Raw genomic sequence first — 16,765 nt, 5'->3', positions numbered from 1 at the left:
GTGGTATATCTCGATTTTTCCAAAGCGTTTGATACCGTGCCGCACAAGAGGTTGGTACACAAAATGAGAATGCTTGGTCTGGGGGAAAATGTGTGTAAATGGGTTAGTAACTGGCTTAGTGATAGAAAGCAGAGGGTGGTTATACATGGTATAGTCTCTAACTGGGTCGCTGTGACCAGTGGGGTACCGCAGGGGTCAGTATTGGGACCTGTTCTCTTCAACATATTCATTAATGATCTGGTAGAAGGTTTACACAGTAAAATATCGATATTTGCAGATGATACAAAACTATGTAAAGCAGTTAATACAAGAGAAGATAGTATTCTGCTACAGATGGATCTGGATAAGTTGGAAACTTGGGCTGAAAGGTGGCAGATGAGGTTTAACAATGATAAATGTAAGGTTATACACATGGGAAGAAGGAATCAATATCACCATTACACACTGAATGGGAAACCACTGGGTAAATCTGACAGGGAGAAGGACTTGGGGATCCTAGTTAATGATAAACTTATCTGGAGCAGCCAGTGCCAGGCAGCAGCTGCCAAGGCAAACAGGATCATGGGGTGCATTAAAAGAGGTCTGGATACTTATGATGAGAGCATTATACTGCCTCTGTACAAATCTCTAGTTAGACCGCACATGGAGCACTGTGTTCAGTTTTGGGCACCGGTGCTCAGGAAGGATATAATGGAACTAGAGAGAGTACAAAGGAGGGCAACAAAATTAATAAAGGGGATGGGAGAACTATAATACCCAGATAGATTAGCAAAATTAGGATTATTTAGTCTAGAAAAAAGACGACTGAGGGGCGATCTAATAACCATGTATAAGTATATAAGGGGACAATACAAATATCTCGCTGAGGATCTGTTTATACCAAGGAAGGTGACGGGCACAAGGGGGCATTCTTTGCGTCTGGAGGAGAGAAGGTTTTTCCACCAACATAGAAGAGGATTCTTTACTGTTAGGGCAGTGAGAATCTGGAATTGCTTGCCTGAGGAGGTGGTGATGGTGAACTCAGTCGAGGGGTTCAAGAGAGGCCTGGATGTCTTCCTGGAGCAGAACAATATTGTATCATACAATTATTAGGTTCTGTAGAAGGACGTAGATCTGGGGATTTATTATGATGGAATATAGGCTGAACTGGATGGACAAATGTCTTTTTTCGGCCTTACTAACTATGTTACTATGTATTATTCCATACAACACAATACTGATATTTTATCAGAAGTCTTTTGCACGCCCAGGTCAAGCTACAGCCATCTTCTGACAAATCCATGGCACTCAAAGTGCTTGTCCTTATAGAAGAGCTTTAGCCAGGGTTTCCTTTTATCATGTCATGTGGCAAGGCTTATAAAATAAAGTCAATGTTGCCAATAAATGGCACGAGAGTTCTATTCCTCTTCCTGTATGAAAAGGCAATTTGTACATAGAAAAATAGAATGCATTTTTTAACCCATTATACACTGGTAATCATGCACTGTTAAATCCTTAGGATAATTACCGTATGATTTTTTGATAACACATCCAGGTAATGCTTGTGCACAGTATATGGAGTGTTTATATACAATCTTTATTCTTTTTAGCTTGTGTCATTGTCATTAGGTCACACTCCATCTGCAGTGACTGACATAAATCTGAAAGTCTGTGGCAGGCAAACTAAGAAGCCCCAATAAGATTACTCAAGACTTCCAGTTTAATATCAGGGTATCAGGACTTAGCCTGAGAAGTCCGACTTAACCAAGTGATTAGTGACAGGGATTGTTCAATCCTCCTATGACACGAGAAGAAATAGAAAGACATGTAAGCTCTGACATTCTGGAAGAATGGGACAAGTCTGATCGGAAATCACAAGTGTTGGGAGGTAAGTAACACACAGCAGCATAAGGCTATGTACGGGGCTGCTTTGCAATTGGTAACACATAGGTCTGCATAGGAGCTGTATACACAATGTGGTAGGATATTATTAAGAAAGACTATTTTAAAAGTTGCTGTATTTTTAAAATCAAATGTACTGGAACAAATAACAGTTGCAAAATGTACTCACCCCATTTGACTCCCACTGTGCTTATTTTATATAGTGATGTGATTAGGTCGAGGGTATACGTATAGTGTCATATGAGTGGAGTGATCTTTACTTTGTGGTCTAATCTGTGTGAACAGATGGGATCAGCTCATACTTCCTAGTATAGCTGATTAACAAATTAGACCATGACCCATGTCCTCAGATCATTTCTTCATTAATAGGTGACAGGAGACTAAGCGCTAATACTGGCTAACCCAGTGCAAATGTTGAATATCAGAGCGGTAGGGTGAGCAAAAGCAGGCATTTACCCTTGTGCTGGGAACTAATGGACAGCAACAAACCACTCACTCTTTGAAGGGATATTTCGGATTAGGACTAGGGCTTTACTCCTGGTCTAAGTGTCCTACATGGAAGTGGTGACAATTGAGACACTATGGTTGAAGAAGCATTCCTACTTCAGTACGTTATGCATAAGCCATTTCTGGAACCCACCAATCTCCAGAATAGCTACATCTCCTGCTGTATGGTCGGGTCCTAAAGACAGGATCTGCACCTATCAGACATCTATAGTTGGAATGCCCAACTATAGACCAGGCCTGACACCGACTCATAGATCTGATTAATTGTACCCAGTATATTTGTATATCAATGTAAAATATAATAAATTCTCAGATATATTGAGGTATTGGTCTGTTTTAATACAGATACTTTGAAAAATCCAATCGTAAGTGAAATATGGTTTGATTGACATTCCTACTACATATCTCATCATCCTCTTCTGAAAGCCAAAGGAGAAGCCTCGTTTCCAAAATCTTACAGGCAAACACAATTTACTCTAATGAATGGGCTACAATGGGAAAAGTTCATTGCTTGGCTCCAGGAATCCGGTTTTGTGCAAGTGTCAGGAAACCGAACAGCCACCTTTCTCTTTAAATGGGTTTTTATCTTCTGGTACTCCTTTAATCAAGGGATCTTCTGTTGCTAGAGATTCCACATAGGTCTTCATTTCCTGGGCAGATTTAGAGACCTTTAAAGAGAACAAAATAAATGTTGCCTATGTTAATCTATAAACCATGACCATAAAATGCCCCAACCACGCTTGATTCATAAGTGGTTTACGTTTACAAGAACACCAAGCAACAAAACACGTCACCTCATAAGGTGTTTTACACCATAATTTTCCAAGACCAGTGCCTTTTCTGCATGCCTATCCTAAAGACTACAAAGTGGTTGACTGCATAAAAAGTCTGAGGAGGCCATTGTGTCCATATGGTCTTCTTTTTACCATGGGACTCTACTAAAGATTCCAGGAGAGTCGTCAATGAAATTCTGTTGCATACCTTACAGACACTGGAAGGGTTCACTAAAAAAATTTGATGAAAAGCCATATATAGCCAATTAGCTATACCTAAAGCAGGGCCTGAGGGGATAATACATGACACGAGGGCTGCAGAACTTCAGTAACATATACCGACAGACCGAAAACACTTGAAAAAGGCTGATGTGTAACCAAAAATGGCCTGACTAGAATACATTTCCACGATTTATTATCAAGATGTGGGAGTTGTCCTTTATTTTTAGCTAAAAAAGACTAACATCTCGTAAACTATAGATTAGACCTATGGGTGTTTACTTTTATTTGTATGGGAGTGTGCTTGTGGGCATGCTGGTGACATGTGCAAACATCGCTGTGCCTGGAGAGGGAGGAGGAGCTGTTTAATATCATCTGCTGGGATCATCCACAGCTATATGACCCCAGTGTCCACGTCAGTCTAAAAACTGCAATATTTAAGTTTTAGGCATTTTTTTTATTTCAATTAGATTCGCATGGAAAATGAAAGAAATTTGCAGAAAAACAAGTAAAAGTTCTGTTTTTATTACTGTAAGGGGAGATTAAGGAACACAATAAAGTAGGAAGTTGCTAAATGAATTAGTGACAACCAATAGTCAGCACAAGTGAATTATCTTCTGGAAAGTACACTGTAGGCCAATGCTACAGAAAGTCATGAACAATTGGTAATAGTCAAATCAACGTATTGGCTTCCTGATGTATTGTCATACTGAGGCTTTACTTTAGGTTCCTAGGCCCCCGTTATTAATCTGTCACAGTGGTCCAATAAATTATGCACCATGTGTATTACTGGTGTCTTCATAGGTTGCAAAGAGGCCTACAGGCAAAATGCACCAGGACCTGGTTGTGACTGCTACATAGTTCTATGCCCACATGTATATTCAAAATGGTAACTTAAGGGTCATAGACCATTAAGATATTCTCAGTTCTGAGAACATCCAACAATAATGTTCTGCGCAGCAGATGTCTGCTGTATCAAATAGCTATTTCCACATTATGTGACCCATTGGTCTTGTATCTATGATATGTCATGGTAACCTTTGGCCTAGCAAAGGTCCCATGTTGTCCATATGTATTTGCTTATTAGATGCCCTATACAGGGAACATTAAGTATCTGTAAAACAGTGACGGTGAATAATACACTGCAGTAATGAGTAGAATACAAAATCTTAGGCACAGACCACATAGTTCAAACAGTGGTGATCGGCTAATTGCCCAAACCACTCATCACAATAACTATGGATATACTCCCACCAAATCCATATCAAAATAAAGTGACAGTGCAATAATGGATACGAAAACCCAGTGTGGTCACGTCAGCATAAATGCAGTATAACCTCGAGTGAGTTATTTATCCAAAAACTGAACATCAGGCCACAACCTGGTCACATAATGATAATCCTCTTACCCATGACTGTAAGGAGTGCGCACACACCACCCCGATGCGCGTTTCGCGTGGGCTTTTTCCAGGGGCTTACAGGTTGTGGCCTGATGTTCAGTTTTTGGATAAATAACTCACTCGAGGTTATACTGCATTTATGCTGACGTGACCACATGAGGGTTTCCGAGTCCATTACTGCACTGTCACTTTATTTTGACATGGATTGGATCGATTACTGCACTGTCACTTTATATTCATATCTATGGAAACAAAAATATCCTTTAACTTGCTTAGTGGTGTTGTACTTTTTGTTGCACCTGTTTTCTCTTGCTATAATTCTGTCACTTAGCAACTATGCCAGTAATATGTAAGCGCCTTTTTTGTTTTAATTATAATAACATTTTGTGACAAATTTATTCCATGGTGGATGTATTACTCTATTCTCTTTGCATGTCTACAAACTGCAATAATGAGTGTTGCAGTGAATCATTGGGCAATCAGAGCATACAGTACATTATATGTGCCCCCTAATGGTGCCATAAAAAAAATGCAACTCTTGTTCCAAAAACAAAAATACCGAAGCCCTCACACAGGTAGAAGTTATTGTTTCTGAAACGCAATGATTAAAAGAAATGCTTTGTCTCAGAGAATAAAAAAATAGATGAATATAGATTAGTGAAATATATTCTATTCTGTTATTTTATAATTGAAGATTTTTTTTATCTATATAAGCATTGTTATCTATAGGAATAAATAAATGTACCGTATTCTATTTTCCTTACATGAGTATGAGGCAGCCAACCCATCTGATTGACTTCTAGGTATGTTCTTGGTATGATCTCTGACCTGTGCATAGGTCACTGTGGAGGGAGGTGGTGAGCAGAGTCTAGCACAAGTTGTCAATGGCTGGTCCTATGCTACCTGCCATCAAGAAATGACTACTGAACTAATCTCTGTAGAACAGGTAGTGTCAATTTAGGATTAGTGGCTATTGCTACAACTTCAGGATTTTTTTAATAATAAAGATAATATCATTAACAATTCAAAAACACTAAAACTATGTTAAGATAATGACCTATTGTTTGAATCAAGTTTTAATGCTAATGATACTTTTTCTTTAAAGGGATTGTGATATAAAGTATATAGAGATCTTTTTTTGATTTTCTGTATTTTTATATAAAACACTTGAAAATAGAAAGACTTTTACTTTAAATACACATTTGTATATGCATTTACTTTATCTAAAGGTAATAATAAATAAGATGTTTGGTGGATTCTGAATTTCTGTATACTGTATATTATGTATGAGATATCCAATTACATGCACATATAGAGAGAACTTACTGTTCCTCAAGAAAAATATACAATTATATACAATTACCCAAAAGAAGATACAAATAAAAAAACAGAATATAACACACCTGCAGAAAAAAGTGAAAACTTAAAACACATGGGGATATTCATATATTGGTAATAAAATGAGAACATACATGCAATTATGCAAAATGACACAATACAAAAGAACGCACTCTTCCGCAAAAAAAATGAGAAAATGTAACGAGAACTGGAACACAAGGGTTCATACAACTAGAAAAGAGAACATACGAGATGATAACCTACAAACAACTACACAAAATAACATCAAAAATATCCAACTAGATGGAGGACCAAACAAGAAGAAAATGTACAACTACACTAAAGAATATAATGTAAGACAAACAAAAAATCATAAAACTACAGGGAAGAACATATAACTAAAAAATGTACAACTACGCCAAAGAACACAATACATGATAAGCAAGAAATATACAACTACAAGGAGGACCATACAACTAAAAATGTGCAACTACACTGAGGCTATGTGCACACGTTCAGGTTTTTTGCGTTTAATCATGGTAAAAACGCTATAAAAATTAATTAAAAATGCATACATTATGCATCCTATCATTTAGAATGCATTCTGCATGTTTTGTGCACATGATGCATTTTTTTTCCGCGAAAAAAAACGCATCGCGGTAAAAAAAGCAGCATGTTCATTAGTTTTGCGGATTTTCTGCGTTTTTCCTGCTATTATTATTTATTGTTATAGCAATATTTATTCCATGGCGCTTTACATGTGAGGAGGGGTATACATAATAGAAACAAGTACAATAATCTTAAACAATACAAGTCACAACTGGTACAGGAGGAGAGGGGACCCTGCCCGCGAGGGCTCACAATATACAAGGGATGGGTGAGGATACAGTAGGTGAGGATAGAGCTTGTCGTGCAGTGGTTTGGTCGATCGGTGGTTACTGCAGGTTATAGGCTTGTCGGAAGAGGTGGGTCTTCAGGTTCTTTTTGAAGGTTTCGATGGTAGGTGATAGTCTGATATGTTGGGGTAGAGGGTTCCACAGTAGGGGTGATACGCAAGAGAAATCTTGTATACGATTGTGGGAAGAGGAGATAAGAGAGGAGTAGAGAAGGAGGTCTTGTGAGGATCGGAGGTTGCGTGTAGGTAAGTACTGGGAGACGAGGTCACAGATGTATGGAGGAGACAGGTTGTGGATGGCTTTGTACGTCATGGTTAGGGTTTTGTACTAGAGTCTCTGGGCAATGGGGAGCCAGTGAAGGGATTGACAGAGGGGAGAGGCCGGGGAATAGCTGGGGGACAGGTGGATTAGTCGGGCAGCAGAGTTTAGAATAGATTGGAGGGGTGCGAGGGTGTTAGAGGGGAGGCCACAGAGCAGGAGGTTGCAGTAGTCAAGGCGAGAGATGATGAGTGCATGGACTAGGGTTTTTGCAGATTCTTGGTTGAGGAATGAACGGATTCGTGAAATATTTTTGAGTTGAAGTCGGCAGGAAGTGGAAAGGGCTTGGATATGTAGTTTGAAGGAGAGATCAGCATCAAGGATTACCCCGAGGCAGCGAGCTTGTGGGATTGGTGAGAGTGGGCAGCCATTTACTGTAATGGATAGATTCGTTGGGGGGGTCACATTAGATGGGGGAAAGATGATGAATTCTGTTTTGTCCATGTTAAGTTTCAGAGAAGAGAAGGATGAAATAGTGGACAGACATTGAGGGATTCTGGTCAGTAGGGAGGTGATATTTGGTCCAGAGATGTAGATCTGTGTGTCATCAGCATAGAGATGATACTGAAAGCCATGAGATTCTATGAGCTGTTCCAGGCCAAAGGTGTAAATGGAGAAGAGCAGGGGCCCTAGGACTGAACCTTGTGGGACTCCGACAGATAGGGGGTGAGGTGAGGAGGTGGTGTGTGAGTGGGAGTGCTATTCTATGCATTTGGGAAAAACGCACAGAAAACGCACAAAAAACGCATCAAAAACACATTAAAAAACACAAAAAAAGCATGCGAATTTCTGGCAGAAATGTCCGGTTTTTGTCAGGAAAATTTTTGCAAGAAATCCTGACGTGTGCACATATGCTAAAGGACATTAAACAACACAAACAAAAAACATACAACTACAAGGAGGACCGTACAACTAAAAATGTATAACTACACTAAAGGACACATTATATCGCAAACAAAAATCAACTAGATGAAGGACCTTACAACTAAAACATATACAACGACACTAAAGAACATAAAACAACACAAACAAAAAACATACGACTACATGGAGAACCATATAAGTAGAAAATGTATAACTATTAGTGATGAGCGAATATACTCGTTACTCAAGATTTCTCGAGCACACTCGGGGGTCCTCCGAGTATTTTTTAGTGCTCAAAGATTTAGTTTTCCTCACCTCAGCTGAATGATTTACATCTGTTAGCCAGCTTGATTACATGTGGGGATTCCCTAGCAACCAGGCAACCCCCACATGTACTTATGCTGGCTAACAGATGTAAATCATTAAGCTGCAGCGCTAAAAACTAAAACTCCGAGCACTAAAAAATACTCGGAGGACCCCCGAGCGTGCTCGAGAAATCTCGGGTAATGAGTATATTCGCTCATCACTAATAACTATACTACAGAAGATAATACAAGAGGACATGCAACTACACAAGAGAACATGAAAAAAGCAAACATACAGTTACACAGAGACACATAGATGCGAATGAATAAACATAATAATTGTGATGGGAAAAGGCTGATACATTACCAGCACCCTTTCTGTTTTGGTTTCTTTTCGTAGCTGCTCAACCTCCATCTTCAGAAGGTCTTTCTCTGTCATGTCTTGGGCCATTTTACAACTTTATATGAACCCCACCGATTATATAGTCCCAAATAAAGAAGGTAACTAGTGGTCTTCACAACAGCGCCCTGAGATTATCACCTTTTGTAGATACTGGGATAGCAGCCCTAGTTTTCTGGATCTTTTTGATGGTGGTCTTCAAGAGTAGGACTTTTTTGTGAAGAAAACTCAAGGAAGCTCTTTAGAAGATGGCATGTTGCTGTTGATCTAAATGCATATAGAGAACGTGGATGTCTTTATGTACAGAGCCAGGCCTTTCTATCTCCTCTCATGTCTCATCACTCTCATTGAGACTGGCGATATTGAAGACCACAGATGGAATATCCTCTTTAATCCTAATCTGATAAAGGGCTTAGCATCTAACCTGCTTAAAGCTCTGTCGAGATATACAGTATATACATCTATGCAGATAAATTAAAAAAATGATGTCTAGAGCAACTGCATAATTATTCAGTATAGATACTGTTGCCATACATATAGGACCGTTTCTATTATATATTATGCAATATATTATGCAATCATTAGAATTACAGGGGGCTTTTTGTATCCCTTTATCCATTATAATTAATGCTGTCTCTGCTCAACCTCTGCTCATTAAACAAGCTGCAGCCACGTCTAGTCCACTTAGTATTATTGTCTCTTTCCCTTTAATAAATAAGATGGAGGCTAAAAGAGATATATTGGCTCTGTGTGCCATTGTTGCTATGGGCAGATTACTGATTGAGATTTTAGAATGCTTGTGCGTCATTAAAACATTGATAGAAGCTGATATAATTAATTTCTTTATCCAATGAGGTTGCTCATATGGCTCAAGATAGGGGAAATCCAGTGAAGGTTTGTATATTAACAACATTGGAATCCCCCAAATCAAGATATTTAGTTCTTCCCTTCCCCTGAATGTCCCCTATAAGGGGACTATTGGAGAAAATTTGCCTTATCTGTTCCTTTTTCTGTTCAGTTTTTGGAAATATGTTGACAAAATCGTCACAATATTGATTTGAAAAGGACTAAGCACCCATTGTGCTGCACAAAGCTACTCTTCAATACTGTAAGCCTCAACATTAAAGAGTAGCTACATTTTTGTAATATTATTTAATTATCTTCCAAATATTAAAAAGTTATAGATTTTTGTTGTACACTTAATTACGTTATTTTGCTTTTATCACTCCCAAATTGCAGTGCTGTTTCAAGCCCCAGTTCATGCTCCTTTAGAAGCTACTTTCAACTGCTGCTTGGCAGAGATCTGTGCAATATATTCAGTGTGTTTTTTGGAATTCTCCTGTTGGAGTAACATGGTGGAGAACAGAGAGACTCCATCAGCGAATATCCCATATGCAGTTATCAATACAAAAAAAAAGTTTATTCTTTAAAGAAAGGTCCTATCACACCATTTAGCCTTAAATTATGTGAGAGGGAGGTAGACAAATGCTGGGCTCTGTTGCCCAAAAATGAGGGAGTGAGATGCCATGGACCATAACCAAGAGAAATTATTTTTTACTATGTGGCTCCATTCTAGGTACAGCGATGCAAAGACATACATGTTACAATGGTGATGTCCTCATGTTCATGAAGGGAGTATATGATCCTGTATTTGCATGGAATGTGCATGCCTGCATGGATTTCCTACACATAAATCACTTTCCCCCAGTACAAAATTTTGGAAATTAGATTGTGAATCCAAAGGGGGTCAGGGAATAAAGTGAGTGATGACGATTTCTGTACAGCACTCTTGAATTTGTTAGCGATACACTGTATAATTGAATAAAATAAATAACGATTTTTACTACTTGTATCAGCTGCAACATAAAGAGAGATAAAGTTATTCGGGGCTGAATTTGGAGCCAGTCACTTGCAACTAGTATGTAGGTTTAAGGGACTTTTTTTTATATATTCCCAATAATTCCAATAAATTGATAATTAGGTGTTTTACAGCTGTAACTGTGAAGGAGCCTAACACTAATTTATCAGCAGCACCACAGGGGAAATAAAGCCTTACAAAAGTCACATTGATATCTATGGGCTGTAAGGGTATGTGCACACGCTGCGGATTTGGCTGCGGATCCGCAGGGGATTGGCCGCTGCAGATTCACAGCAGTTTTCCAGGAGTTTACAGTACAATGTAAACCTATGGAAACAAAATCCGCAGTGCACATGCACGGAAACGTAGCGTTGTTTATTCCGCAGCATGTTCATTCTTTGTGCGGATTCCGCAGCGGTTTACACCTGCTCCATAATAGGAATCCGAAGGTGTAAAACCTCAGATGGAATCCGCACAAAAAATGCATAAAATCAGCGGTAAATCCGCAGGTAAAACGCAGTGCTTTTTATCTGCGGATTTCTCAAAACAGGTGCGGAAAAATCCGCAGGGGTTATATCTACGTGTGCACATACCGTTAGTGTTATAAGAATGTGCTGGGTCCGTCCTCCCCAATAACAATCACTCTTTATAGCTGATCTAATTTGCAGCCATTCTAATTATTTAATGATGATTATGAATGAAGGACCCCTCATTTTAACTCTTAAGGCTACTTTCACACTAGCGTCGGTACGGGGCCGACGCCATGCGTCGGCCCGACGTACCGACACAAACTGTGAAAAAAAAAGAACAACGTGGGCAGTGGATGCAGTTTTACAACGCATCTGCTGCCCCATTGTAAGGTCCGGGGAGGAGGGGGCAGAATTCCGGCCGGGCATGCGTGGTCGGAAATGGTGGACTCAACGCACCAAAAAATGTTACATGGAACTTTTTTTGTGCCGACGGTCCGCCAAAACACGACGCATCCGTCACACGACGGATGCGACGTGTGGCGATACGTCGCAATGCGTTGCTAATGAAAGTCTATGGAGAAAAAACGCATCCTGCGGGCAACTTTGCAGGATGCGTTTTTACTCCAAAACAACGCATTGCGACGTACGTCAAAAAACGCTAGTGTGAATGTAGCCTAACACTACAACACACAGAAATGCTACTGCAGCATCTACCTTTCATGCAGGGGCAGACATTAACCGCGAAGGTTCCCTTTGTATGATAAATGTCTGGACCACCCTTCTATGTTGCACTACCTGAGTATACACAAGCACATATGTACATACACACGTGAATATTCACATAAGGCAAGTATATGTATAATACACACACATACATATACATTTTGCACACATATTCCACACGTTAGACAGGCATATAAATACTATATACACATATACACACATATCAATGAGCATATAGAAAATACACGCGTAACTTATGCTGGCCCCGACACTGTGTGGCTGTATACTGTAGAGTGTCAGTGCTGCAGAGACAGAGGGATGAATCAATTGGATTCTATCTACACATATAGCAAGGGGAAACTGCTGGAGCATCGGAAGATGGAGACCCCAATACAGACCATCTCTACCAAAGCCACTAAAGCCGGTTCCAATAAGGGTCAAACACCAGAGTAAGATGAGTAACAGCAAAAGGGAACCAAGTGTACAGAGAGACTAATTGCAAAAGGTAGGAAAGATAAACTACAAAAATAACATTATGGACTAGATTTACACTGCAGACCATTTACCAAGCACTCTCTTCAAAGTTTTTATCCTCGTAAAGGGGGTGTCCGGTCTAAAATGAAAAGCCTTTGAATCCTACCAGCACGCGCTGTGCTCTTCGAGGATTTGCCATTCTCTGCCCCGGGATAGGTGGTCAGGTATCCCATGTGCAGAACCGATCTATTGGGCATGGCTTCACTCAATACAAGTGTGGGTGTATGCATATTGCATACCTGACCTCCGTTATTGGGGCAGAAAATGGCGAATCCTTGCAGTGCACTGTGCGAGGATTCACAAGTTTGCAGTCACACACAGTGACTGTTGTTGTGAATTCCGCTCTTGGGCTCCCTCCGGTGGTTGTAAGTGGCACTTTTGTGAGTTCTGCTCTTGGGCTCCCTCTTGTGGTTTCAAGTGGTATGGCTGCTCCTTGGAGTTAGCTGTCATCAGCTGCCTCCACTTATCGTCTCTTCTGCTCTGCTATTTAGGCCTGGCTCTTTCCTTTAGCCAGTGCCACTTGTAAATGGTTCCTGGTTGGATTCACATCTCTTTGGATTTCCCTGTTATCCTGACCAGTTCAGCAAAGCTAAGTTTTTGCTTGCTCTTTTCTGTCCATAGATTGTGGACTTATCCGTTCTGTGCTTTCTTTGTTTGTCCAGCTTATCTGTATGAATTAATTCTGTCTTGCTGGAAGCTCTGGGAAGCAGATTTACCCTCCACACCTTTAGTCAGGTGTGGAGATTTTTGTAAACTCTGCGTGGATTTTTTGTAGTGTTTAATACTGACCGCACAGTATTCCATCCTGTCCTATCTATTTAGCTAGACTGGCCTCCTGTGCTCATCCTGGTTTCATTCTGTGTATGTCTTTTCCCTCTCCACTCACAGTCATTATTTGTGGGGGGCTAATCTATCCTTTGGGGATTTTCTCTGAGGCAAGATAGCTTTCCTGCTTCTATCTTTAGGGGTAGTTAGCTCTTAGGCTGTGATGAGATGCCTAGGGAGAGTTAGGAGCATTCCACGGCTACTTCTAGTGTTGTGTTGAGCTTAGGGACTGCGGTCAGTACAGTTACCACTTCCTTCAGAGCTCGTTCCATGTTGCTCCTAGACCAACGCATCATAACAGTACAAGTGGCCAAAAATGAATTAAATGCATCTCAAAAGAAGGAAAAGAAAGTTCTGAACCATTTTTTTTTCTGTGCTCTGGTTTGTCTTTTTTTTTCTCTTGATATCTGGGTGGTTCAGGATATATGCTTTGGCATGGATGTTCAGGGTTTGTTTTCTCGTGTGGATCAACTTGCTGAAAGAGTACAGAGTATCCAAGATTATGTTGTCCAGACTCCGGCTTTGGAGCCTAAAATTCCTACTCCTGATTTGTTTTTTGGGGACAGATCCAAGTTTTTGAACTTTAAAAATAACTTCAAATTGTTTTTTGATTTGAAACCCCGTTCTTCTGGTGATCCCATTCAGCAAGTTAAAATCATCATATCCTTGCTGCGTGGTGACCCTCAGGACTGGGCATTCTCCCTTGAATAAGGGGATCCGGAATTCCTGAATGTAGATGCATTTTTTAAAGCGCTCGGATTATTGTATGACGAACCTAATTCTGTGGATCATGCAGAAAAAACCCTGTTGGCCTTGTGTCAAGGTCAGGAAGCGGCAGAGTTATACTGCCAGAAATTTAGAAAATGGTCTGTGCTCACTAAATGGAATGAAGAGGCTCTGGCTGCTATTTTCAGAAAAGGTCTTTCTGAAGCCATTAAAGATGTTATGGTGGGCTTTCCTACGCCTGCCGGTTTGAGCGAATCGATGTCTCTAGCCATTCAGATTGATCGGCGTCTGCGCGAGCGCAAAGCTGTGCACCATATGGCAGTATCCCCTGAGCAGAGTCCTGAACCTATGCAAGGTGATAGGATTTTGACTAGAACAGAACGGCAGGAATTCAGACGTCAGAATAGGCTGTGTTTATACTGTGGTGATTCTGCTCATGTTATCTCTGATTGCCCTAAGCGTACTAAGAGAGTCGCTAGGTCTGTTACCATTAGTACTATACAGCCTAAATTTCTTTTATCTGTGACCCTGATTTGCTCATTGTCGTCCTTTTCTGTCATGGCATTTGTGGATTCAGGCGCTGCCCTGAACTTAATGGACTTAGAATTCGCCAGGCGCTGTGGTTTTTCCTTGCAGCCTTTGCAGAGCCCTATTCCTTTGAGGGGTATTGATGCTACACCCTTGGCCAAGGATAAACCTCAGTACTGGACACAGATGACTATGTACATGGCTCCTGCACATCAGGAAGATTGCCGTTTTCTGGTGTTGCATAACCTGCATGATGTTGTTGTACTGGGTTTTCCATGGTTACAGGAACATAATCCGGTGCTGGATTGGAAAACTATGTCGGTGACTAGTTGGGGTTGTCAAGGGGTACATAGTGACGTTCCTTTGATTTCAATTTCCTCTTCCCCCTCTTCTGAGGTCCCTGAGTTTTTGTCGGATTTCCAGGATGTATTTGATGAGCCCAAGTCCAGTTCCCTTCCTCCGCACAGGGACTGTGATTGTGCTATTAACTTGATTCCTGGTTGCAAGTTCCCTAAGGGCCGACTTTTCAATTTGTCTGTGCCAGAGCATGCCGCCATGCGGAGTTATGTTGAGGAGTCTTTGGAGAAGGGGCATATTCGGCCCTCTTCGTCACCATTGGGAGCGGGTTTCTTTTTTGTTGCTAAGAAGGATGGCTCCTTGAGACCCTGTATTGATTATCGTATTCTTAATAAAATCACAGTCAAATTCCAATACCCCTTGCCTTTGCTTACTGATTTGTTTGCTCACATTAAGGGGGCTAGTTGGTTTACTAAGATTGACCTCCGAGGGGCATATAATCTTGTTCGTATTAAACAAGGTGATGAATGGAAAACTGCATTTAATACGCCCGAAGGCCATTTTGAATACCTTGTGATGCCATTTGGGCTCTCTAATGCTCCATCTGTGTTCCAGTCTTTCATGCATGATATTTTCCGCAATTATCTTGATAAATTCATGGTCGTATATTTGGATGATATTTTGATTTTTTCCGATGATTGGGAGTCTCATGTGAAGCAGGTCAGGATGGTGTTCCAGATCCTTCGTGATAATGCTTTGTTTGTGAAGGGGTCTAAGTGCCTATTCGGAGTTCAGAAGGTCTCTTTTTTGGGTTTTATTTTTTCTCCCTCGTCTATAGAAATGGATCCTGTTAAGGTCCAAGCTATTCATGACTGGATCCAACCCACATCTGTGAAAGGCCTTCAAAAATTTTTGGGCTTTGCTAATTTCTATCGTCGTTTCATTGCCAACTTTTCCAGTGTGGTTAAGCCCCTTACTGATTTGACGAAGAAAGGCGCTGATGTGACGAATTGGTCCTCTGAGGCTGTTGAGGCCTTTCAGGAGCTTAAACGCCGATTTACTTCTGCCCCTGTGTTACGTCAGCCGGATGTTTCTCTTCCTTTTCAGGTTGAGGTCGACGCTTCTGAGATTGGGGAAGGGGCCGTTTTGTCTCAGAGGGAGTCTGATGGTTCTTTGATGAAACCGTGTGCTTTTTTTTCCAGAAAGTTTTCGCCTGCGGAACGCAATTATGATGTCGGCAATCGGGAGTTGTTGGCTATGAAGTTGGCGTTTGAGGAGTGGCGACATTGGCTTGAGGGAGCTAAACACCGCGTTGTTGTCCTGACCGATCATAGGAATCTGATTTACCTCGAGTCGGCCAAGCGGCTGAATCCTAGACAGGCTCGATGGTCCCTGTTTTTCTCCCGTTTTGATTTTGTGGTCTCGTATCTTCCGGGATCTAAGAATGTTAAGGCTGATGCCCTCTCTAGGAGTTTTTCGCCTGATTCTCCTTGAGCCGGTTGGCATTCTTAAGGAGGGGGTGATTCTTTCTGCTATCTCCCCTGATTTGCGGCGGGTGCTTCAGGAATTTCAGGCTGATAGGCCTGACCGCTGTCCAGTGGGGAAGCTGTTTGTTCCTGATAGATGGACTAGTAAGGTAATTTCTGAGGTTCATTGTTCAGTGTTGGCTGGTCATCCTGGGATTTTTGGTACCAGAGATTTGGTTGCTAGATCCTTTTGGTGGCCTTCCTTGTCGCGCGATGTGCGTGCTTTTGTGCAGTCCTGTGGGACTTGTGCCCGGGCCAAGCCTTGCTGTTCCCGCGCTAGTGGGTTGCTTTTGTCTTTGCCGGTCCCTGAGAGGCCCTGGACGCATATTTCCATGGATTTTATTTCGGATCTTCCTGTTTCCCAGAAGATGTCTGTTA

At 41.0% G+C, this 16,765-nt stretch overlaps 1 protein-coding gene across 1 annotated transcript; it reads right to left on the bottom strand.

Annotated features, from left to right (window-relative positions):
- Nucleotides 1-2,706: 2,706 nt before the first annotated feature.
- GNGT2 (G protein subunit gamma transducin 2) lies at nucleotides 2,707-9,281 on the bottom strand. The gene is made up of 2 exons (XM_069751510.1): nucleotides 8,868-9,281; nucleotides 2,707-3,056 (listed from the first exon to the last, which is right to left on the bottom strand). Exons 1-2 carry the CDS (start codon nucleotides 8,949-8,951, stop codon nucleotides 2,931-2,933), a joined length of 210 nt encoding a protein of 69 aa, XP_069607611.1. The 5' UTR covers nucleotides 8,952-9,281; the 3' UTR covers nucleotides 2,707-2,930.
- Nucleotides 9,282-16,765: the final 7,484 nt, after the last annotated feature.

The sequence above is a fragment of the Ranitomeya imitator genome, chromosome 2 (assembly GCF_032444005.1).
Source record: "Ranitomeya imitator isolate aRanImi1 chromosome 2, aRanImi1.pri, whole genome shotgun sequence".
In the NCBI taxonomy this organism is placed as follows: Eukaryota; Metazoa; Chordata; class Amphibia; order Anura; family Dendrobatidae; genus Ranitomeya; species Ranitomeya imitator.
Note: the sequence above shows the minus strand (reverse complement) of the source record. Positions and strands in the feature narration are given on the sequence as shown.